The 25613-nt window shown below is 40.5% G+C and overlaps 1 protein-coding gene across 1 annotated transcript; it reads left to right on the top strand.

Annotated features, from left to right (window-relative positions):
* The first annotated feature begins 18864 nt into the window (after nt 1-18864).
* On the top strand, nt 18865-20977 carry HTR1B (5-hydroxytryptamine receptor 1B). The gene has a single exon (XM_046676923.1). The coding sequence runs from the start codon at nt 19156-19158 to the stop codon at nt 20326-20328; it is 1173 nt and encodes a 390-aa protein (XP_046532879.1). The 5' UTR covers nt 18865-19155; the 3' UTR covers nt 20329-20977.
* The last annotated feature ends 4636 nt before the right edge of the window (nt 20978-25613 follow it).

The raw sequence follows: 25613 nt of genomic DNA on the forward strand, positions 1-25613 counted from the left end.
TTAACTTTTACCATTATTTTCCATTCTATAACTTTTAATCTGATATTTCTTTTTAACTGATATCTGCTTTTTTACCCCCTTAAGAATTAATAATACATCAAATGTTTGTTTTGTTTTGGTCAAATGATCTGATGTACATGTTTTTGCTCTTTGGGTCACCAAAAATATTTTTTTTTTTTAATAAAACAGAATTTAAATGTGTTAGAGCCTTCTAGTGAACACTGTTAAATGAAACATAGGCACAAACATGAGTCTACAGATCACTTTTCAGGCATTTCCTTAAACCAAGGGACCAGCACCAGAGGGAGAGTGTTTTTAATGCCAGCATGGCTTCATACTTTAAAGAGCTTACCAGCAGCTATTTATTATCCACCCACGGCCGATAGCTCTTATATTTACTGGAAATCAAAAAAGTTAAGAAGAAAGTGTTCCTAAAACAATGTCTTTTAGCCAAAAGTTGAGCTATTCAATCTTGCTGAAAGTTAGTCCTCCTGATCACTTGAAATCGAAAACTCATCTAATACAAGTGACACAGTGTGCCTGTTTCAGAGGAGTAAAATCATTGCCATCATAAAGGACAAATGTCACACCAAGCCAAAGACCCCCTCCTGTTATAGAAATAGCCAAATGATAATTTTTCAAAGATGCTTCTGACCTTAACATCTTCAATAGAAAAAATATTTTCAAAAAAAGAAGCATCAAACACTAATTCTTGTGTTAATTTTGAATTATATTTTAAAAACAAGATAAACATATTGATTTAGATATCTGGAAGTGAGAGAAAGAAATATTCCCTTGTGTTTTATGCCTACATTTTCAAGGTTACTTATTCCTCATAAGGCCTCAAAATGAAGAAGTCTGAAGTATTCATTCAAAACTACTTAATCATTTTTTAGTGGATTCAACTCTAGGCAAAGTTGTGGTGGTTTTTTTTTTTTTTTTGTGAGGAAGATTTTCCTTGAGCTAACACTTGTGCCAGTCTTCCTCTATTTTTCTGTATGTGGGATGCCGCCACAGCATGGCTTGATGAGCAGTGTGTAGGTCCATGCCAAGGATCCAAACCAGAGAACCCTGGGCCACTGAAGCAGAGTGTGCTTACCTAACCACTATGCTGCCAGGCCGGCCCCTGGGCAAAGTTTGGAAGTGAAGTAGAAAGAACTGGTAATTGCATAGTTATTTTCAGTCCTAAAAAGAAAGTCCCAGTTACTAGCATTCTTGACTAGTGTCTCAAGAGGCTATGATTCCAGAGAATGGATACTGCTGTTACATTGCCTTCAGCACACATTCCCAAGATTTCAGTTTAAGTAGATTTTGAGTTTTCACCAGGTAGAAAGTAATAAAAATTAACAATGGCATCTCTTAGAAAAATTGATAATAGCAAACAGAATTAAAACTTATAATTAGAACAGTTGTCATACACTTTTTATCACACAATTCAGAGAGAACATCATGAATTCCTTTAGTCTGGGATCAGGTCTTTTACACCTGTTGCTGTGTGAGGGTCCTTAATAAATATTTGTTTAATCAAAAACAAAAAGAATATATCTACTCAGATAATCTTGTAACTTTCTCCAAAGTTAAAGAATTTCATAACATGTGTTTTCATAACTGTAGAGAAACAAATCCTCACCATATTCAAATATGCATTTTTATTCAAAGAAGGAAAATCCTAGGTAACATTAAAGTACATATTTAGCTCTGATTAAATTAAACACGTAAGTTCAAAAATTGTTTATTTTGTTTTTTATTGTTGCTTTATTAGTCATGATCAAACACAAATTATTTAGCAATTAACATACACATTTCAAAATACATACTGCAATTCTAAGGTCCTAATGACTGGCTGCACAGAAAATATTAGAGAAGGAAGGAAAATGTGTCAGTAGTTCTCTCTTAGAAAAGCGTAGTGAGATGAGTTGGCGTTATGAATAACACAATTAAAATAGGATCACCAAGGTGTTTTATGACTGGACTATAATCATACTGTACTCACTGAGGGTCAAGATTTTATCTTAAGTAAGTTCGGAATTGCGTTTGGCTCCCGGTTCAGAGTCTAGAAATAGTAGCGACCTATCACAGTGGAAGAAGTCTAGAGGCAGGCAGCTCAGGGCTGAAGTGGAAATTTCACAAAATTGTCTGGAGCCCGGGCTCTTTCAGTCATCCTGCTTCAGCATTAGCATGAGGCTGCCAGGCTCAAGGTGCCCTTGTTCAAGGTGGTGGCAGGAACTGCCACCTTAATCACAAAAAGGATTTCTCAGAAGCTCCATCCAAGAACTACTTTTATAGTATTCTGTTTCCCTACAAAAGAGATGAGAAAATGTACTTTTTCAGCTGGGTACATCAGCCAAGGTCTCTCTTAATAAGGAAAAAGGGAGAATGGATATTATGTAGGCAATCAGCAGATACTATCTAATAAATTAAATATCCCTCAAGCCAAATATAAGCCAAATATCTTGATTTTCAATGTTTTATTTTCTTTTCATCACCATTCTACCCTCTCTCTTCAAGAGAATAAATAGATATTATTACAGAGGAGGTCAAGTTGCAGTCTTTGATCCAAACTAGAGAACTGACATGATGATATGTTTAAATAAGCCCAAATACATCTCAACGAGCTATGAAAGGACTTTAGGCCTATGTGGAAACATTAAAAAGAATATTCAAAAAGTGAGTAATATATTGATTTCATATGTCAAAGGAAATTTGTAATGACAGATGAGACATATTAAGTTTTAAAGTACCTTCATAAAGGTCTTCAGAGCAGCAATTATAAATTTTATGCCCCCGGGCTCCATTTTGGAATAGCTAATGTTGATTTATCATACAAATATTTACTGAATTTTCTGCTATGGTCCCAGCTCTTTGGTTGGACCTGAATCGATGGTATGAAAGGGGACTGTCATGAACCCCATCATTGCAAAGCCATACAGAATCAGAATTTCTGCTTTATTTTGTTAGAAAATATTAACATTTAACTATTAAATAATAAAGTTTTGCTAATGTTTAGAATTCTTTATAAAAATAGAAAAATTGGCAAGAACCTATTAAGTGTGCCCTCGGGGAAAAGGCTTTATATAAAAATGATCTTTTTCAGATTTAAGACTAAAAAAATATAAAATATTTTTGTTGAGATATGACATTCAATAGAGATAAAATGTTATGATTTTAGAGACTTATAAATCTAGAAATTCAGAATAACCTGATATTTTATTTCTGAGAAGCATTTGCCTTTATTGTGAGATATAAAATATTTTCCTCAAATTTGTAGTCAATAGTCAATATGAACATGAAATTATGGTGAAATTTTGTGGTGTTTAAATTACCCCACTCTCCCTGGAAATATTTACTAGGCTGCACATTTTCGATACTACATATAGAAGATATACTACAATTATTAACTACAATTTTTTTTATAGAACGGTACCACAAAGCCATAGATGCACAGCAAAAATCACTAAAGATATTAAAATTGACCCAAGTTACAAACTCTCAGTGTTTTGCACATTACCTACTGGAGGAAACCTATTTAAAATATCCTTCTTTGGGCTAAAATACATTGTCATTCTGGTATGTTTTCCAAGTTTGGGGCTAAGCTCAACCTAATTCTGCTCAGCTAACATCTGTATGCTTGCCATACTTTCCAGATAAGGAGAAAACTTTCTCTAGACATTTAAAGAGCTTACACATCAGATACTTCAGCACAATCTATACCTAAGCTCTCTTTACTTAAATAGGGCTTCAGGTCTGTTTTGGCATGTGGATTTTACCTTGGGTAAACTTCATGTTTAAGAGAGAGATTGCAATTTCAATAGCTGTTACATTTGAACTGATTCATTTCCCTTGTGTGTAATATACATATTATGCAATATTAAATAAATTCTGAGGATTAGATAGCACTGTAATTTCTACGTTGCTATAACGTTAATGAATATCTTCTAAAAATAAAGTTTTATTTTTATTTTTGAAAATAATAAAAATTTATGTTTAATTAAAAAAAAAATTCAAAAGAGAATAAAGAAGTGGCAATCATCCATAATCACTCTACTCAAAAAATATCAATAATTAACATTTTGACACATAACCTTCCAAACTTTTCAGTTAAATATAGCTTTTTTTTTTTAAAGAGTACAATTTCCTGCATATCTAAGACTGTCTTCATGTTTCCTTTATGTAACAATGTTGAATAGCAATTTGGCTGGGTATAGAAATCTGGTTTTGCAACCATTATTCTCTCAAAACTCTGCAGACAGTTCATCATTTTCTGGTGATGAAGTACTGATGAAAGAAATGTTTAGCTGACTCTGTTCCCCTTGTTGAATGTAATCTGTTTTATTTTTTTCTGCATCACTTCTTATAAGATTTTTAAAAATTTATCCTAGAAATAAAACAAACACACACAATAGGCTATATTTATATGATGTCTTTCCTCATTAATTGGCCCAGAATTTGTAAGCACTTTCAATAAGTAAACTTATATTTTCTTAAATGCAGTAAAGTTTCTTCATTTATATCATTGATTATTGCATGTCCTCTGGTTTCTTTCTCCAGAATGCCCATATATCTCTATCAGCTTTATCTCTTTCTGTTTCATCTCTTCCTTCTCTCACTCTACATTCTATGATATTCTTAATTCTGTACTTTCTACTGCTGATGCAATATTCTGTAGCATTATTGCTTTTTCTTAATTCTAGCCTAGACTTGAGTATTGATATTTTAAGGTTTCCTTGCATTCTCATCTCATTCAAAGATCTCTTGGAACTCTGGCTTCCTTCATGTTAAACTATACTTTCCATTGATCCCCCTTAGTTTCAAGCCCTTACATATCTTTTCGGATGTAGCTAGCAATTATCAAATTTTCTTCTTTTTCTTGTAAAAGAATCTTTCTCTGTGCTATTTTGTTAGTTTGTACAACAATAGTTCTCTTTTTCTTATGTATAACAGCTTTAAAAATTGCCTTCAATTTGGATTTTTTTTTCTGATTTACTCATATCAAGTCAGATTACCAGAATTAGGCTCACAATTAATTCACAGATTAGATGTAACTTCTCCTGATTTGTAATATTCATTCTGGATTTTGGCAGATAAACAATGATGTTTTAATCTTTGTCAGACTTCTGAGATGGACATAATACCACTTACGGCTTTTAAATATTTATGAATAGAATATGCACAATTAATATTCAAGAAACATTCAGATAATTTCACACAAAATGGAATGTAAACACCAACTATAATAAATGTGCAGGCAAAGCTGATAATCAGCAGACCAGTATGGTCATGTGAGCTATTAAACATACTGAATTTACCATATTTTATCAAGTCTAAGAAGAACATGTTGTTTCATATTTGAACATCTCTGAAATGGGGCTGTATTCTATATTTAGTGGTGGAAGTTGTGATGTAGTTGTCACTTGTTACACATGTTTTTATACATCTTGAGAAAAAGCTGGCAGAATATTGCCTTGGAGAAAAATAGCAGAGATAACAGTGGAGCACTCATAAAAATGTTATATGACCCATGCTCTGGATGGCACAGATGGTGATGTGTGGGAAAATATGAAATTGATGGTTATGTTGAAAGTGATTCAGAAGACTGAGATTCTTAATGTAAATAAATTTCATGAATATACCTTAGCTAACTGATTTTGCTTTTTATGTATGCATAAAAGTGACAATAATAAATCTATATTCCATTTGTCTAAAAGAGATCTTTCAATGGAATAACATAAAATTCTAAATAATGAGAAAGAATTGTAACAATTTAATTGGTGGCATTTGGGTTTTTTTTTTTGCTTTTTTTAGTAGTACATAAAATAATGGTTCATTTTACCATCGATGACTTCTTAGATTGGACGAAATATAGTACACATCCCATTGGTTGGTAGTTCTCATCTATGTCTACTCAGTGGGGTCCTTTTTCCCATCACAGCCCCCAGACCCCTCCACTAGGACCTCCTGAGATCTTTGTGTGGTGCAGCAGTGGGCCTCCAGAACCCTGCTCCAGCATCATGGTCTGTTCAGAATGGTGGAGGCTGTTTCCTGTGAATGAACCCAAGACTTCTGACAAGGAACATGGAAATGTCTAACATCCATGGGTGTAAAATCAACTAACAGATGGGGATACAAAACCAGAGCTTTCCAAAAAGCATGCTGTGAAAGGGTTACAGCTGTGTAAGGAAGGCCTGTGCCACAGGACAGTGATTCCTCAGCCCTCAGGTGGCCATGTGGCATCAGAGATCCTGAAGCTCCATTAAGCACTGAAACTAGATACAAAACTAGTAGCACACTGCTGTATCTCAAATATTTAAAATGAAATGAAAGTTCATTTAGGTATTCTGTTGTAAACCCAACAGCTTGATGTTAATATAAGCTTAATAAAATATCACTTCAAAAAGACAATCAAGTTTGTGTATGGGGTTTGGAGTACTTAGGAATTCTTAATCTTTAAGTCCTTATTCAGTGAAACAAAAAATTTAACACACACATTCGCACACAAAGGCAAATACAGCAACAACAATAACAAAAACACCATGCAAAAACATTCAGAAAAAAAATGTCTTTCCATCAGGACACAATGAAACCAAGACATGATGAGAATCTAGTCTAATAAGAGTAGGAAGTTGAGTATAGAACACAAATTTACAGGAATGTAAAATTTTCCAATAAGATAAATCACTTTCGTCTAGAACTTATCACTCAAGATTGAGAAAAAGAAACATCAGAGGAACTGATCCAATCAAATAATCTTTATTGTATAAGAAGTGTTGATCAAAAAGAAGCATTTAGCTGTTTCCATATCCATTGTGTCAGAAATCAGCCTTTAGGGGCTGGCCAGCTTGCATAGTGGTTATGGTCACCTGCTCCACTTCTGCAGCCCAGAGTGTACAGGTTCGGATCCCCCACATGGACCTATACACCGCTCATCAAGCCATGCTGTGGAGGCATCCCACATACAAAATAGAGGAAGATTGGCACAGATGTTAGCTCAGGGACACTCTTCCTCAAGCAGAAAGAGGAAGACTGGCAACAGATGTTAGCTCAGGGCCAATCTTCCTCACCAAAAAAGAAAGAAAGAAAGAAAGAATTCTTTATAAATCCACAAAAGGAATTCAGAGAAGTTGAATAAAGAGCTGATAGAATCTTCCTTTATATTCAAACATGATAAGAAGAGTAGTGTTAGATTTGGGCATGGGCAAATCCATGAAGTAATCACAGCTTATCAGGTACCCTGGTATTCAAGAAAATATGACTCATCCTTTCTTATGAATACTATATTTTCCCTAAGCATGTGAGGAATTGCATGAAAAAGGAAAATGTGTTCTAGTTCATTCTTTTTGGAGGCAAATTGATTTTAAATTAATTCAAATGGAGATTTTCAGAATTAATTTAAATTGAGATTGTCAAAAAATGTAACATAAATCATTGCCTGTTGGATGGCAGGGCCATAGAGCAGCTGTCTGTTATCACAGAAGATACCAAGCACACAGTCAGCATAGCATCTCTGTCAACAGCAAAACCTAACTAGCAAATATGGTCAAATTTTAAAATCTGATCTTTAGTTACACAGAGTACAATTAGCATGCAAGGCACATGTAAATAGAAGAAAATATTTAAATATTCTGTACAGTTAAATAATTGCAAATTGCAGACCCAAATCCTGAACTCACAGTTGGGTTCTCAATTGAACATGGAAATATAATTTCAGAAAATAAACATGGAAAGGCTTTTGTGGTCATCGTGTCCCTCTAATCAATTTTCTCCTGATCATTAGTTCACGTATGTAAAGAATATTTCAGTCTAGGGAAAGCCTGCCATAAAACCATGCTCCATACCTTTCTTTTCAACTGAAACAGGCTGTCTGAGATCTGTAGAGGAGAGGCAGAGAAAGGCAGCATGGACTCATTCATTGAACATTTAGTAGGAGTCTAATTAAGGCAAAGCATTTACATTATCTCCAAATTATTGTTGGCATAGTTGATGATGTACTTTTGTGCTCTACAAACAATTGCAATAGAAATTTCATTTTGATGGTATATTATAATATGGGATCCCAAGGCTTGAATACTTTCTGCCACCAACTCTACATAAATCCTTTATTTCACTTTTTTCACGATATGTGTACGTCTATGTCTTCCTGCTAATAGTGCTTTTTATTGTATCATACACCACATGAACAGCCTTTTATGTAAATATTTGGATAAAATTTGGAGAGTAGCTAAAGAATAAATTCCTAGCCCCTTCTTATTTGTATTTATTTTAAATATGAAATTTATTTCTAAATGGTTCATACTTTCACATGGTTCAAAAATCCTAACTACATAAAATCTATTCATTAAGAAGTCTGACAGTTACCCTGACCCATCATCCTAAGTCCTTCAGCTCTTTCATAGGTAAAAACTTCAAAAGTTTTTGAAATAATTTCAGAATTACAGTAGAGTTGCAAAAATGCTGCACAGAATTCCTATATCCCTCAGCCAGTGTTAACATCTAACATAACCATGGAACATTTTCAAAACTGAGAAATTAACATTGGTGCAATACCATTTTTCACTAGCATCCTTTCCCCTGTTTCAGAATACAGTCCAGGATGTCTCTCTCCTTGGTCTACTACATTCTACCACAGTTCCTCAATCTCTCCTTACCATTCATGACCCTGATATTTTGAAGAATACTGTTCGGTTATTCTGTAGAATGTCTGTCAATTTGGGTTTGTGTGATATTTTCCTATGTTTAGACAGTGGTTATGGATAGCGTGGCAAGAATACTACCGAGGTGAAGTACCTTTCTTCCAATATCATATAGGGGAGTGACTGATGGCACATGGCTCAGCACTGGTGAGGATAATCTTGATCATTGGCTAAGGTGGTGTCTGCCAGGCTTCTCCACTGTACTGATCTCTTTGTAATTACTAATTATTTTGACTGAAGTACTTTGAAACTTTACAGATATCTTGTTCCTGATTAAACTTTTCTCACTACTTTTAGCATTCTTTAGAGAGTCTCTCTTGGAGTAATTATTACTGTGATGTTCTAGAAGTGATATTCTATTACTATCTTTTCTTCTACCTTTATTAATTGTAATTTTTCCTTAAGAAAGAGTTATTACTTTTCCCCCATTTATTTATCCATTAATTTATTTGTATTAGTATGGGCTCATGAATATTATTTGATTATTTACATTACAATTCAAAAATATCACTATTTTGTTGCTCTATTTGTTCCAACTTTTGCCATTCAGGTTGGCTCCAGTGTGCTATATGCCCCTCCTTTTTTTCCTTTTCTTTTCTTTCCCTCCTTTTCTCCTTTCTTCCTTCTCATTCTCTTACCCTCTCTCTCTAACACAAGATGCTTCATATTTATCTTGAATTCTCCTTACCCTAGACTTGGAATCAACTACTCCTTAAAGGAGATTTGGATCTTCTTATTGAAGAAGGGTATTTAGAAATAAAACTCTGGGTACCACTCGTGTTCATAGATACTGGGGAGTCACTGGTCCTTGGTCCTCTCAGTAGACAGAGCTAAGAAATATATGTAGGTATAATAAGTCATACATTTACACATCTATGTTTATTTCCACATCTATTTATCTGGATGTTTATTTATATTTATCTCATGAATCCATACTGCTAACTAGGACTCCAATCCAGCCACAGGGTTCGTTCTACTCTTTCTCTTTTTTTGTTTGTAACTTCTTTCTCTGATAGAAAGAAATTAGCTCTCATTATCTACCATGTACTTCTTTTGTCAACCCTAGTACACAAATAAAGTAGTTTTAGAATTCCTAACTCCTTCTTCCATGAGAGATATCTTCATCAATTGGAGTTCATATCTATGCATGGTTCTTTTTGTCTTCGGCCTTGTAGTATTAAGTCAAAGCTCTGTTCTATAAACTTTCACTGCAGTTCACTCTGTTTATCCCTCTTCTTTTTGGGTAGCAACCTTTCATGTTATTGTGATCATATATTTTACTTCTGCATGTGCTAAAAACCATATAAGACATTATTTTAAATAGTTAATACTCTTTTATATTTCTTCATATAGTTACACTCTCTCATGTTTTTCTTTCAATCTATGCTTTCACTTGGTATCATTTTCGCTCAGCTTGAAGAACTTCCTTTCCTATTTCTTGTAGTCCTGTTCTGGTGTCAACAAACCCTTTCATCTTTTGTTTGACTGAAAATGTTTGTACTTCACCTTCATTTTTGGAGAATATAAACTCTGGGTACTGAATTCCAGGTTGACAATTTTTTTTAATTTCAGCTTTTATAAGGTGTCATTACAATACCTCATGACCTTTGTAGTTTATGTCCACAAGTCAACCCAGCCTTACTGTGCTTCTTTGAAGGTAATGTGTGTTTTTTTCTGGCAGTTTTATGAATTTTTTCTTTGTCATTGATTTTCACCAGCTTGACCATCATGGGCTTAGCTATAGCTTTCTTTGTCTTTATTCTGGCTCACGTTCTTTGAGCTTCTTCAACGCCATCTTTGTTTGACTATATGTCTTTGGCTGTATCCATCCAAAAAATACATTTCTGGAAATTCTTGGAAATTATCTCTTCAAATACTTTTTCTTCCCCTCTTGCTTCTCTCTTTCTGTGCCCTTAATTTAGGTTATTTGACCCAGATCCAGACTCTTACATTCTTGTTCTTTTCTTCTCTCTCTCTTCAGTTTAGACATTTTCTTTTGACTTTGTGAGGATACTAATCCTATCTTATGCTGTTTCTAGTGTTAACACCCATCCAGTGGGCACTTAATATCAGATACTATATATGTATTTCAAGAGTGTCTATTTGATTCTATTTTTAAAGATTCACATTCACTGTTGAAATCCTCTTTTTAACCACTTTGTTCAATTTCCCCTTATTTTCTTTAATATATTAATCATAGTTATTTTAAAGTACTTTTCTGCTAACTCTAATATCTGGATGATGTATGGATTTACTTCTATTGTCTAGTTTTTAGTTATTATAATTGGTCCCCTTTTTATTGACACTATGCATATATCATTTTTGTTGTATATAAATGGACTCTAGAGGCTCCAGCTGATATTTTGCCCAGAGAGTATTTACCCTTTCCTAAGTTAGGCAGAATGCATGCAGAGTTGACTATATCAACCAGTCAGACACTGAGCTGAGTCAAGGCTAATTTGCAATCAGACTCAGGCCATCTGCGATTCATCCTGTTTTTTGGGCCTTGCCATCCTGGCCTTTTGGTTGAGAGCCTGGAAGATCTCTGTCTCCTCAGGGAAGACCAGTCCTGTGTTTAATGTGGGCCCCACCTCTCCAGAGGGACTTTCGCTTCTAAGCACTCCAAAACTGTGTGGAATTTCAATTTTCCTCTTAGAAGTTTCCTACACACTCCCCTGGTCTCTTATTTTGCTGCAACACATAGCAAATATCCACAGGGAAAACGGGCCTTGCATTTGGGGCTCTTCTAGATTCAAAACTGTCACACTGGTCCCAATGACTATCAAAAGCTTTGCTTGTTTCTCTTTTCCTAGTAAAATCCCTCTGCCTGGACCAAGTCTAATCTACAACTTGTGCCCAGGATCAGCAAATGCCTCAAGAAAATAAAACAGGCAGCAATCATCAGCTCATCTGGGAATTGCTTTTCCTTCTCTGGGATTTTAGTTTGTCTAATTCTTCTTGATTCCACAGCAGTTCAAACTTTATAAAATATGATTTTTAAAATCTACAACTTTTCCAGTTGTTTCTTTTGGAATCTTGACCCGTCTTGGTCTCCTATATTTTACTCAGAGCAGAACCCATTTCTCAGAATTTCTGAACCTGTAACAGATTGAGATTAGTTTCTGAAATACAATTGAAGCTGTACAATGTAATACTCAAAAAGTGTTAATGGCTGTGTTTTCAACAGTGTGGAAAAAACCTGTCTACAGTGAAATAGAGGAAATGTCAACATGCAGACAGCAACCAGCAGACAAAGGAGAGAGCAGTGATGGTGTTCCAGAATGCTGGCTGTTCCTAAGCCTTAGCTGCAATACCTTCTTTATCCAAAGCCTGGTGGTTCAATACCTCTTTTGATTTTGAGGGGCTCTACTCTCTTTGAAACAAATTCTCTTTTTTGCTTTTAGGTATGATTAAATTGCAATAGAAGTTTTAATTAATACTATACTTCATACTACTACATGTGTTAGCACAAAGAATAATGTTGTTGTTATTGTCACTATCTTAGGTTTTTATTTTTTATTTTTATTTTTTTTTTTTAAAGATTTTATTTTTCCCTTGTTCTCCCCAAAGCCCCCTGGTACATAGTTGTATATTCTTCATTGTGGGTCCTTCTAGTAGTGGCATGTGGGACGCTGCCTCAGCGTGGTTTGATGAGCAGTGCCACGTCTGCGCCCAGGATTCGAACTGATGAAACACTGGGCTGCCTGCAGTGGAGCACGCGAACTTAACCACTCGGTCACGGGGCCAGCCCCAGGTTTTTATTTTTTAAGTTTACCCTGGATTTCCTTGGCTATTTTGCAGTAATGATGACAGTTGTGACATCTTGCTGCATTCAACCTGCTTACCTGACATAGTTAGTCATCCATTTCTAGTGTGATGCTTCTAATTTTCAGGGGCCTTGGCAATCACATAGCCATACACAGTAGAAGTGTACATAAAGTAAGAAGAAGTGAGATCTGAATGAGGTTAGGAGGAGCTCTTTCATGCCTAAAGTACAAAAGTTTTAGTGCATTGAATTTAGATTTACTTTTGTTTACATTCCTGGTTTTGACAAGTTCTTAGTAGATGAACTTGCCAAACTGTTGATTTTTCATTGATTAGATATTCTTTAAAGAACTGTATTTGAATAATTTTCTCACCAGGAATAGGCCTCTTTTTCTTTGGTGAGTTACTGACCCATAGTGGGGAGAAAAGTCAGTTATGCTCAAGACACAGGCAAAAAGAAAATCAATTAAATTTTTCAGGTTACTTTTCTAACTGATACTCAAAATAACATGGCTAAAAATGGAGAACAGAGACTATCACTGTATTTAACACATTACATCCATAAAGTTTAACAAAACTTTATTGTTCTGTTTTTTACTCAATGTGTATATATGTATACGTGGTAGGCTTTGGAGGAAGTGTTAAGGATAAGGAGACAGGGAAGGAGAGGAAGTGGGAAAAGAAAAAGATGGTAGATAAGATAGGAAAAATAAAAGCACACCCTGAAGGAAGGGAAGCCAAGAAGTTTCTTGGGCAAGGGCTTAGTCTGGTTTCTCTCCAGGCTGTGGACTTCAGAATACTCAGAGGGTGGAGGTTTGCTGGCCTAACATACTCATGGTGCACAATTTTCCACCTGATTTTTGCCACCACCGTCACCACCACCTCTCCCCACAAGAAAAATTTGAAGGCACCTAACAGAAGATTATTCTGGAGATGTAAACAGCTATGAGCTGTGATACCACCCCACAGGAAGGATGAAATAAAGTCCCAGGCAGGATGGTTGAAAGGGCTGCCAATGCTGAGCTGTGTGGCTGACTCAGTGTAGACTATTGGTAAAGAGTTGGACCTTGAAATCAGAAAGACTTAGATTTTAAAACCAGTTGTATAACTTACCAGCTATCTGCCTTTGGCAAAGTTACTTAAATTCTCTAAGCTTCAACTTCCTCATCTAGAAAATAAAGATGATCATGACAACTCCCAGTGCAGTTATAAGAATTGAATGAAAGAATGTATGTGGAACGTGCAGTGTAAGGCTTAGCACAGTGCTCCATAAACGATAATGCTTTTATTCATTAATTATAGGTGAAGAAGCAATAGAACAGCTTGGTTGTGTTTTTGCAAGACTGGAACTAATCACACAAAGTTATGGAATTTTTCCTAGTTTGAAAAAAAGCAAAACCCAACTTCTATTGCTTCTTTCCTCAGGCCAGTGGACAACTTCAGTATCAAATTGTTTGATTTGATTTTTCAGGAGAGACTTCATCCCGAGCAGAGCTACCTAATGATGCTGCCAACTTAAAGAAGCCAGTTGTTTCTAAGTTTGGCAGCTTCACTGCCATTGTTTTTCCATCCAAGGATTTCTTATTATTCCCGTTTAACCCACTGTTTGTCCAAGAAGAAAAATTCAATGCCCATCCCCCCTGCACAATCTCTGCTTTTATGATTTTAAGCTTTAGGTTAGAAATTTTCTCCTAAGACCTAGGTCTTCAGCAGGAAATATGTGATTGAGACCTCGGTCGGGAGTTAGCTCTTCCACTATTTAGAACTGGGCTAGCTTTGAACCAGCACTAATCTACCTGTTGTGGGTATTTGTTCAAAGTAGCAAATTGGCTATTACTACAGAGACAAACATTAAAAAGTGTTTAAGTTATATATATTTGCTCAAATTTTTGTCTGCATTCTTCTTTAAATACAGATATAGGTTACACACCATTTGTATTCATACATAAACACTAGGAGCATTACTAATTCTCAGGGATTAATTATGCAAGTCTAGCACTTAGAGAATAAAGCACCTAGTTTTATTTTTTGGCAAGGCTTAAAAACCACTTATCAGGCACACAGCACATAAGTTGCATGACACAGATACCAAGTCAAAGTCCCAATGTGTGGTCAATGAATTTAAAAAGGAATCTGGGCCTCAGAGGGTCTAGTAACCCCCAGAAGTTGTCTGCAAAAATTGTATATATATATATAGGTCTGTCTGTACGTAAGTATATGTTCATTTATCTGAACATTTCCATAGTTTCATCAAGCAAGACACAAGACTTGCAATTTTATTACTACCAATAAACTTTTTAAGGACTAGTTACTGGAGGAAATTTAAGAGGAACCAAGAAACTGGCTACCACCACTCATGAGGATGTTGTACAGAGCTCAAGGTCTCCTGCTGATCATTTCCCGGGTAAGAGTTTAAAAAAAACAAAAACGGTGACCACAGATTGAGGAAGCAGGACTTGCAAGAAGAAGTAGCTTGCCAGGTGCCCACATTTTGTGGTTAGGGACTGCTTGTGGACTATGCAAGTGACCAGGATGGAGGTGTGAGATTGCATTTTCCTTTATGAAAGGAGCAAAGCGACTAGAGCATGAGTGTTCTAGCTTTATTTCAGCAAAGATAAACGCACAAATACTTCCTTTGCTCCTCCTGTGCCCAGACTCTTTTAAGACTCACTTTCTGGGAAATGCAGTAAGACTCCAGGGATGCTGCAAGCAAGATCCCAGTGCCCCAGACCAGAGGGGCTGCCTAGCTTCCAGCCAGCACAGCGGACTTGCAGCAAGCTCTGTGAGTTGTCTGTGGGGTCGCGCTGAGGCGGAGGCGGCTTCTGTTCTCAGCGTTGGGTCTAGTTAGCGCGCCTCGCCCGCCGCAAACTTCCAAGCGTGCGCCTCGTGTTTCACCGCGTCCGCAGCATCCTTCTAGCATAGGCGAGGTCTCTGAGCGGTGATTCTTCTCTGGTACCTGGGCAGCTCACCACCGTGTCAGGCTTCGCATACATCACAGGCTTCACTGGGGTTTCAGCGCCATCCTCTATCTCCTCAGCTCCTGCTGCAAGTCCACCGGCGTGGAGCTGATGAGGGGAGTACATCAATTCACAGTTTTTGTGCCTCATGGTCAAACAGGAGCTTATTTCTACCCAACTAAGTCTTGCTGCGTTCTGGTACCTCATCTCGATCCCTGTTTCCTCCTTGCGCCTCATGCTGAGTCTGTGCGGGCTGACTTTCCCGAAATCTTCAAGGGGAGTTCCTCCCGGCGCGGCTGAGGACTGCGGAGGGGGCTCGCGGACCGCAGGGCGCCGCGGCGGAGGCGGCTGTGAAGGTTCCCGGCTGTCTTGCGTGTTTCACACACGTGCGCCCATGTGCAAACACCTACATTTTATGTGTTTTAAAGTCCGAAAGGAGTGAGTGAAATACGTGAGTCAAGTTAATGAAAAGTGGTTCTCCACTAAACTCTCTGTCTTTATGAAGGCTGAGTGTGTTCACGCAATTCTTAACCAAAGAGGGGAACACTCAAACTCCGCCCAGAGGTGGCAGATTCCACTCAGGGTCGGGGACTCTGCGGAGCAACGAAAACGAGGCTGGAGAAAGCCACAGGTACCCCTCATTGCTAAAGCCAAACCCTAGGAGGAGCAAGTGTTTTTCTCCTTTGCATGCTCCTGAAGCAGAAATTTTAAAAAGAAACGCTGCCTGCAGCTGGTAACCTTCCTCTCTGCCTTTCTCCGCCTCGCATCCTTTCAACAATTCTCTCTAACCTTACCCCGCGCCTCGCCCGCAACCACACACACTGTTGCTCCATCCTGGCCAACGCCCCCACCTAGTGGTTTAGGCTCTCCTGCTTTGTTTCCTTCTGCTGTGGTTTCCAAGAGAGCGCCGCAGTTTACAAAATAAAGTCGTCTAGCTAGGCGCTTGATGTGGGTCGGTGGGATTGGAAGATGGGCAGGACCCCTTAAAATGTGGTGCAAAAGAGGCTTCAGGTTACTGGAGCGGTGCTGGGCGCCAGGGACTGGAGGAGAGGAAAGGGAAGGTTGTGCGTGTAGTTTATCCCCAGCGTGCCTGCTGCAGCCCAGACCGCATCCAGAGGACGTCTTTGGAGAGCTGCCACCTAGTTAAAGGAGTACCTTCACTCTCAATGCCTGAACGTGTTTTATTTCCTTCGTAACGCTTAACGCTATAAGAAACTATGCTAAGTATTTACTGATTCATGTGGTTACTGCCTGCCTCTTCTAGAATGGAAACTGCTTGAAAAATGGGTCTGCGTCTACCCCGCTGGCCTCTTCTATCCCTGATGCCCAGGAGAATTCCCGCACAGAGTAGGCACTCTATTTCTGCCTGCCAGCCTGGCTTAGAGATGCGGGAATTAAGGCAACTCGGGTTAGGGTTGTGTCACCTCGGGTAAAAAGCTCTTCTTGAATTTCAAAGGACCTCGATTACCCTTCTAAAGCTGAATGGATGGGCCAGATTATATCTGCCTCTAGAAGAAATAATTCTCTTTAAAATATGCTTACAGTTAACCTGATAAATTCAAGTAAAGCTTAGTTTTTATTGGATGCATTCTACCTGCCAAACACTGAGCTAGGGCAGGGATAACATAGTTGGGTCACTTAGCTCTTAGGGCTGAAAATGCATTGTCCTTTCCTGCTGCTTTTCTTTGCGCTGTCTCTGACTTGTACTTCCACCCTACATTTGTTTCTGTTAAGGTTGGAGGAGGAACTGAGTACAGGCGTCTGCTCCGCTGTCCTAGGTACTGGTATTGCTTGGTGCCGCATATGGCTGATTTCCTGATATATTTGTTGAGGGTGAAGGGACGCACTGATGGTGCTGGTGGTGATGGCTCCAGAGCCCGTTTTTTTTTTTTTAATTTATTTTATTGATGTCATATTGGTTTATAAGGTGAAAATTTCAGGTGTACTTTATTGTATTTCAGCTTCTGTACACACTGGATCGTGTTCACTACCAATAGTCTAGTTTTCATCTTGAATCCTGATGGCCTCCTTTCCAGGCGGGCTGTGGGAGGAAACGTGCTCACTGAACTGCTGAGCTGCTGGGCGGAGGGTGGAGCGCAAGGTTTAATTTCACATACAGTGGGCTTCTGTTTGTGATACTTTTACATTTTTGCAGACAGCTTTTACTTTTTCTTTTTTCCCCTGTTGATTCAGGGATTAAAGGGGAGGGATTGAATGAAAAGCACGGATTTCTAAAGCAGGTATGAAAAATTAGTTTGTATTGTACCGAGTTAAGTATGACTTAAAGCCTGAAGTATAAAATGCACTATTGGCCATTTCCTTCTAAGGCGGTATTACTGGCGCCTCCTTCTAACCTGGGTGTGGCCCGCAGGGCTGGATAGAATTCCAGAGTGAGAGGTCAGAGACTGGGGCTGGCTCCACCTAGCACTGGCCAGCCGAGGCGGGGTGGGGGTGGGGGGGAGGGCGGCCGAGGGAGGGGGATAGGTCGGAGCCTAGGAAGGAAAGTGGGGTCTGTGCCTGTGCCCGCGGCTCAGGGCGTGGGTGTAAGTGGAGGGGCGCGCAGCAGCTCGGAAGAGGACGGAAGCAAGGACAGGACGCCCTCATCCCCATTCCCGGGCCAAACTGCGGCGGCTGGGTGTCGGGATCCCGAGAGGGGCCAGGGGGATGGGAAGTGGGGACAGAGGGCGGTAGGACCGGGCGGGAGCTTCCTTGGCCAGGGAGGGAACCGGGAGGGAGGAAAGGGGGCAGGGAGAGAGAAAAAATGAAGGTGATGGGAAGCGGGCGTCTGCACTCGCCGCGCCGCACGAGTTGCACGGCTCCGGCGGACCGGACCTGGACTCTATAAAAGGAGCCCACCTGCTCCGCGGCTCACACGCTCCTCCCGGGCTGGCGCACGCAGCCTCCCTCCAGCTCTCCCAGACACCTGCCCCTGGCGGGCGTGCCGCGCCGGGTCCCCCAAACCCGTGCGCCCAGAGACATGGCTCCGAGTGGTGCCCGTGGGACCGAGGTGGCGGCGGCGCGGTGCAAGCAGCCGCAGCCCCCGGCCCCGAGTCCCCCCTCGTGCGGCCCCGTCTCCGCGGGGCAGCTCGCCGGAGTGGCCAAGGCTTGAAAAGAAGGGAGGGCAGAGCTCTGGCGCAAAGAGCGGCGCAGCCCGGCTCGCAGACTTCACCCCACCCAGCTCGGGCGGCTGCAGCTGCCGCAGGAAACTGCCCCAGGCTGGGGAGGGGGGCGGGAATGCAAGACCAAGACTCCTCGCGGGCCTGCAAGCTTTGGTCTCGACAGCTGAGAAACTCCTGTGGGCCAAGTCTGCAGATTAAGGAGCGCCCGGGTTAGGAGACTCTCAACCCCGAGCACTTGGGGTAAGAGACCGCACCTGGCTGATGCTCCCTCCTCAAAACACGGCGCTCGGCCACTAGACGCCCGGCTTGGAGCAGGAGAGGAGCGGGGCTCGGTAGGCCAGTCCTTAGCAACCCAGGGCTAAGACGGGGCGTGGAGAGGAGCAGCCAGAGACGCGGCGGCCGCGCCGGGCACACTGGAAGCGCAGCGGACGTGTCCGCCTGCCTCGCCCGCCTCGCCCTTGACCTCTACTTTCAGCTGGGAACCTGGGTGCAGGGGTAATTAAGGGACCCAGGGAACTGACTAGCAACCGAGGGATAAGACTGTGGTCTCCTCCACGGTCCTTCCGCCCTCTTCCTCGTCCGCTCCATGCCTGAGAGCTGTGCTCTGGGGCCAGGGCGAGGAGAGACATGGAGGAAACGCGCGCTCAGTGCGCCCCGCCGCCGCCCGCGGGCTCCCAGACTGGGGTTTCTCAAGTCAACCTCTCCGCCGCTCCCTCCCACAACTGCAGCACCGAGGGCTACGTTTACCAGGACTCCGTCGCCCTGCCCTGGAAAGTGCTGCTCGTCGTGCTGCTGGCGCTCATCACCTTGGCCACCACGCTCTCCAACGCATTTGTGATCGCCACTGTGTACCGGACGCGGAAGCTGCATACCCCGGCCAACTACCTGATCGCCTCCCTGGCTGTCACTGACCTGCTCGTATCCATCCTGGTGATGCCCATCAGCACCATGTATGTGGTCACCGGCCGCTGGACGCTGGGCCAGGTGGTCTGCGACTTCTGGCTGTCGTTTGATATCACCTGTTGCACTGCTTCCATCCTGCACCTCTGTGTCATCGCCCTGGACCGCTACTGGGCCATCACGGACGCCGTGGAGTACTCAGCTAAAAGGACTCCCAAGAGGGCGGCAGTCATGATCGCGCTGGTGTGGGTCTTCTCCATCTCCATCTCGCTGCCGCCCTTCTTTTGGCGCCAGGCCAAAGCCGAGGAAGAAGTGTTGGACTGTTTGGTGAACACCGACCACATCCTCTACACGGTCTACTCCACGGTGGGCGCTTTCTACTTCCCCACCCTGCTCCTCATCGCCCTCTACAGCCGCATCTATGTGGAAGCCCGCTCCCGGATTTTGAAACAGACGCCCAATAGGACCGGCAAGCGTCTGACCCGAGCCCAGCTGATGACCGACTCCCCCGGGTCCACGTCCTCGGTCACCTCCATTAACTCGCGGGCTCCCGACGTGCCCAGCGAGTCGGGGTCTCCTGTGTACGTGAACCAAGTCAAAGTGCGAGTCTCCGACGCTCTAGTGGAGAAGAAGAAACTCATGGCCGCTAGGGAGCGCAAAGCCACCAAAACCCTGGGGATCATTCTGGGAGCGTTTATTGTGTGTTGGCTGCCCTTCTTCATCATCTCCTTGGTGATGCCGATTTGCAAGGATGCCTGTTGGTTCCACTTGGCCATCTTTGACTTTTTCACGTGGCTGGGCTATCTGAACTCCCTCATCAACCCCATCATCTATACCATGTCCAATGAGGACTTCAAACAAGCGTTCCATAAACTGATACGCTTTAAGTGCGCAAGTTGACTTGTCAATTGCAGTGGGGTCGCTTAAGCGGCCTTTGGGGACCATGTTGTGTCTGGTTCCACAGGTAGGTCGACTCTTCTTTCACTGTTACTGGGTCGGAGTGAGGCTCTCTCTTCTGGGCAAGGGAATGGATCCTGAGAAGCCAGGTCGGCCCTGAGAGAGTGCTCTGAAAGGAGAACTGTTCACACTGAAGATAGAGCCTCCTTGCCCAGGAGGAGGCTCCCTTCCTCCGCTCAAACCCCAGGTTCGGCACTGACCCTGCCGCGACCAATCACAAGGGGGGCTGCAACTTTTTAAAAGTCATGATGGCAAAGGGATCCCTGCTCGGCCTTGGTATCCTGGATGATGCCCTCTAGAACCAGTGGTACTTGTAGTCGTTGTCTGAAGCCTTTCTGAGACAGATCTACGTACAGCCTGGCAGTGCTTGAACTAGACGCTTAATACCCTGAGTTTTGGGGAGAACTTTGTGTTACAGCTTCATTTAAGGACAGCTACTTTGGCATCCTTCAGTCTTCAGTTTTTGTTTATTTAAACCTGGTTGTAGAAACTTGTGGATTTGGTGCTTCAAACCCTATGTGTGGCTTGGATGGCACAGAGAAACCTTGAAGAGTTAACAGCAGAATTCTGATGTTAAGATCTCTATTTTTATTATAACTGAAACTATATGGGGTGGGTGGGAATGGGAGATGGGGAGCGTGAAATTGAGAACCAACACATGTAATTGTTTGTTTTCTGCAGATTTGTAGTTTATAAATTCCTATTTAGCGATTGTCAAACTACATTTCTAACAACTCAAACAAAACATTATGTGTGCTAGTGCCAAAGTCTGCAGATTGCTTTATTTTTCTTAATTTCCTGGACCTGTCATTTTACACATTTAAATCCTCATAAATAGAGGATATGATGGGCGACTCAGCCCACACTGCTGCTATATATCTTATTAATGCAATTGACTGAACTGATGAGTGCTAGATGCACACTGCTCCTGAGCAAGAAGAGTATCTTTATTCCTTATCCAATTCAGTGAGATGCAAAGGAGACTGGTGAAATAGGAATGGTTCTTATACAATTAACGAATGGGGGCAAAAGGAGGATGTATATTTTGACTTGTAAAAAATCTTAAATGCATGAGACTTTTTTCTGATAGTCATTTGCACTCTCCTTCCCATCTGTAATTCCTTTATGTGCTAACATATAAAGTCACCAAGAGAACTAGCTCCTTTCTCCAAAAATCTTCAAAATTCAGTAAGAACCGTAAAAAACTATATTAAAGAAAATAAATGGATAGGAACAAAGATTGCTAGAAAACGACATGCAGGGACTTTAGAAAAGCTTAGAGAAGATAAAATTGAGTCTATTTTCCTTGTAACTGATAGAATCAAACCTCAGACTTACTCTGCAGTCAGGTAACTGACAAGCTTTAGAACCTTGGAAATTGGTCACTGACCCAACACCCCAGTGAATAGGATATCAGTAATGCTTTAAATGTATCTGTCTTTTCAAATTTCAGTAATACTTAGGTGTTATCTCAAATTCACTCTGAGGACTCCCCAACACAGGGCAAGATTACACATGGAAAGATAAAAAATGCATTATCTAAATAAAAAAGATTAACCCTGAAGGACCATCAGCACAGACAAACAAATATGCATGTGGAGCATTTAACATGCCTTAGAAGGCTCACCCTCTGTTCTTCAGGGAACTTTCTGCAGTTGCTACGTTTTGTCTGCAGAAGCAAGTTGTCTTTCTAAAGTGGCTTCAGTCCCTGCTGGAAGCTCACCAGTCCAGACTGTCTGACAATAGGTGCTTTGAGCTGGAGTCCGCTGATTGCCTCCTGTGCAGACCTTCACTCTGGGGTAATGACTCTTGAAAATATACTATTCAGAAGTTCACATGTAAACTAAGTAAAAAAGGGAATTTTGATAAACATTCGCACCTGTCACTGGGGTAAGATAAAATTTTAGGCATTAGGTAATCTTATATTTCTACTGTATCCCTAAGTTTCTTTATTTTTTGTGGCATTTCTCCTATGGAGAAATCTAGCTTACTACTGATAAGAATGTGCATAGAGCACGGTATCTGTTTTTATGTTATTAATATGTTTGTCTTTTGTTTATGCAGCTGTTTTCTTTGGGCCTAAGAAACAATTAAGCCAACTTCTAGGAGCCTGAGGGGTAAAAATTAATTGAAACAAATAGCCACTTACAAATGATTTCTTTATAGGGCACCTGCAATGATTGTATGCTCATATCAACAAAACATGGTCAATTTAGTCAAATGGGTTGTTTGCCATTTGTAGATTATCCACCTAATTTTTGCTTGACTATTTGGCTGAATTGACTGGGTTTGGGGCATATTGTGTGAAGTAGAAGCTTGCAAATCTTTGTAGTTATAAGAAATCTAGAATCATCATCCAGCATTGCACATGATTATGCAAAGTATATTATTCATCCCAGGGATATGTAGTTAAGACTGTTAAGCTCCTTTTCAGTTACTGCTGCCTGTGGCATAGTTTCATAAACTAAACATATGGCTTTTTTGCAGAACATAAAATGGGAGATGGAAATGTTTTACTTACATAGAAATGAAAATATATTTTCATTGGCTGTGGTGACAAATAACATTTTCCATATTGTTTAATTGCACAAATTTTCACACGAATATATGAATGTATTCTCATTCCAAAAATACCAATATTGTCTTGTGTTTCTAGGAATTTTAGAGTTTCCTTTTTAAAAATGAACACTGCACCCATGACTGAGTGGTTAAGTTCAAGAGATTTCCTATGGAACAATATTCTTCACTTTTCCTCTCTATCTTAGCTTTTATCTTCTTTACCCAGGAAACCCTGAGAGTACTATAATTCATTCAAGCAGTAAAATCTCAGATTATGTGTTTTGGTGGAGTTGCTGTGACTGAAAATTGCCTTTGGTATACCACCTTTCAACAAATGTGTAATTGGAAATGAAATTTAGGAAAATAATGAAATAAAAGTCCTTTTTGTGTTCTCAAAAGCACTGGATACTAATTCTATTATTATGGAAAAATTGGTTCATTGGGTTCTGGGTTGTGTTTAGGAGTTTGAGCCTTTGAGAGAGAATAATTGATGATAAATGATACTGTTATGGACTGCCACAACTTGGGGCATTTACTTTATATCTGTAGGAAGAGTGTAAAAGGAATTAGATTGTGCTCTCGCATTTTGCAAAGAGGTAACTTAGATCAACTGTCACAAGAGATCTCCAGACGAGCATTCTTAGAGGGAATGTGTAGTCTCTAAGCTAGGTAGTGAGATTCCCAAGTACTGTATGGTGTTTGAAATACAGAAGAAGGAAAAGCAGGAGCTGGGCTAGAAGCAGGCTTGGGGAGACCTAAGAGGAGGAGACAGACCCATGTGAACACCAGAGAAGATGACAGAAAAATAGCTCTTGATATCAGAAAGCCCTGGGTTTGAATCACAAATACAGCATGTTATCACCGTGTCCTTTTCCTTCTCAAATGCAGCCTACTCGCAGTTTGTTGCAAAGGCCCAGAGCCTGTGCATGGAAAGCACTTAGAAAGATACCTCACACTTTCAGCTCTTGGCAGATGGCACCTCCTCTTTAGCCATTATTTCCCCCATTGCCTTTTTTGCAGATGCATAACACTTGTAGCATAGAAAAACTGAGAAATATTTGAGAGGTTGGACCGGGGAAAACCAAATAAGCCTGAATGAGAGAAACTTGGCTAAACTAGAAGCAACTGAGGTTTGGAGCCTTTCACACTTACCCTCTTAGGCTGGTGACACATAGCCCAAAGGCCAAAAGGGAACCCCAGGGATGGTCTGCAGTAGCTCTAATGGCCAAGAGGAGATTGCCAAATATTTCATTTCCTATAGTATCCTCTTATTCACCTTTAAACTCTCTTCTCCTTCCTCTTGCTTGTCTAGAGATTTCCGGTTGTCTTCCCAGGGCCCAGATCCCTCACTGCCTCTACATCTTCCCTCAGTCTCTTATTTTCCACTTCTCTGACTTTTCTTACCCATGCAAAGCCACAAGAACCAACGATAATGTGTTGATTTAATATGGTTCTTCTTTTAGCTGTAGAGGGCTGACTAGGTAGCCCAGGGTTTTTACGTTATGTTAAAGGAAATTGTTCATTCAAGTTAATATGTAATTAGTGGAGGTGAAAGTTTTCAACTAGGGCATCTGCTGAAGTTTTCGGACAGGAAGAGGCTGGTGGGGAAGGGTGTGGGAAGGGAAGCTTCTGCACCTTTCATCAAAGCCCATCCTGGCACGGTCCACCAGGGGGCAGAGTGCCTCGGAGTTGTTTAGAGGATGCTGGCGCTTCTGGTTCACAGTCTAACTCCCTCTTCCCGGACACTGCAAATGGCGTTAACTTCTCTAGGCTCCATGACAACGAAGATCCATGAACCAGTGGAGAAGTGGCTTATCATTTATTTAAAATAGCAGATTTTTCAAAACTGAAAAGTCAGGTGGAGGATCCCTAAAATAAATCTAGTTTTTCTTGATATATGCAAACAGTTATTTTCTTATTCACCTCTCATCTGGAATAATGCTAAAATCTTAATATTTTGAAACATCGTGGCCTTTGATTAATGTGGCTGGGCAAAGTCAGAGGTTAGAAGACAGAGTATTTATATTCAAAATAAAGGGAGCTAATTATTTACTTAAACTTAACATTCACTGCTATGATTTTCTCATTACTATCTTTTTCTTTTCAAAATTTTATTGGTTTGTGGTTGATATATGCATAGTTCAACTGTGTAACACTTGCTGTTTATCATTTACAAAGAGCTGCTTTTTTGCACAGACCAGAGGTATACTTATGTCAGTTTTTCCCAGATGGCAGATTTTCAAGTATGTGTAATTTTGGCACTCACTTTAAAAACAGGCATATATAAATGTGAGTACAATCTTACGTATCACAAAAATAAATTTCTGTGATAGAAAATGGACCATATAAATGAGAAAACAAGTAAGGTTATATGATGGCCCTTCCTCCTTGACTGTTGTCCCCCAGCTTCTTCATCATCCGCAATGGGGAGTTTTCTGTGTGCCATTTCACACATCTGCCAGGTAAATTGGACTTTCAAAGTCAACATCTCTATCTTAGGGATATACTAGGATTTTCAGTGCTCCCGGAGGGAGCCAGTCCCTGGAATTGGGCCAGCTGACAAAGAGAGAGACTTCACACTATTCCAAGTATAGTTTGTAAAAGAAAGTGCCCTTTCGTTTTACTTAATTTTATATATTTCAAAAGATAGGAGAAATCTTTTTCAAAAC

Source organism: Equus quagga, chromosome 11 (genome assembly GCF_021613505.1).
Source record: "Equus quagga isolate Etosha38 chromosome 11, UCLA_HA_Equagga_1.0, whole genome shotgun sequence".
NCBI lineage: Eukaryota > Metazoa > Chordata > Mammalia > Perissodactyla > Equidae > Equus > Equus quagga.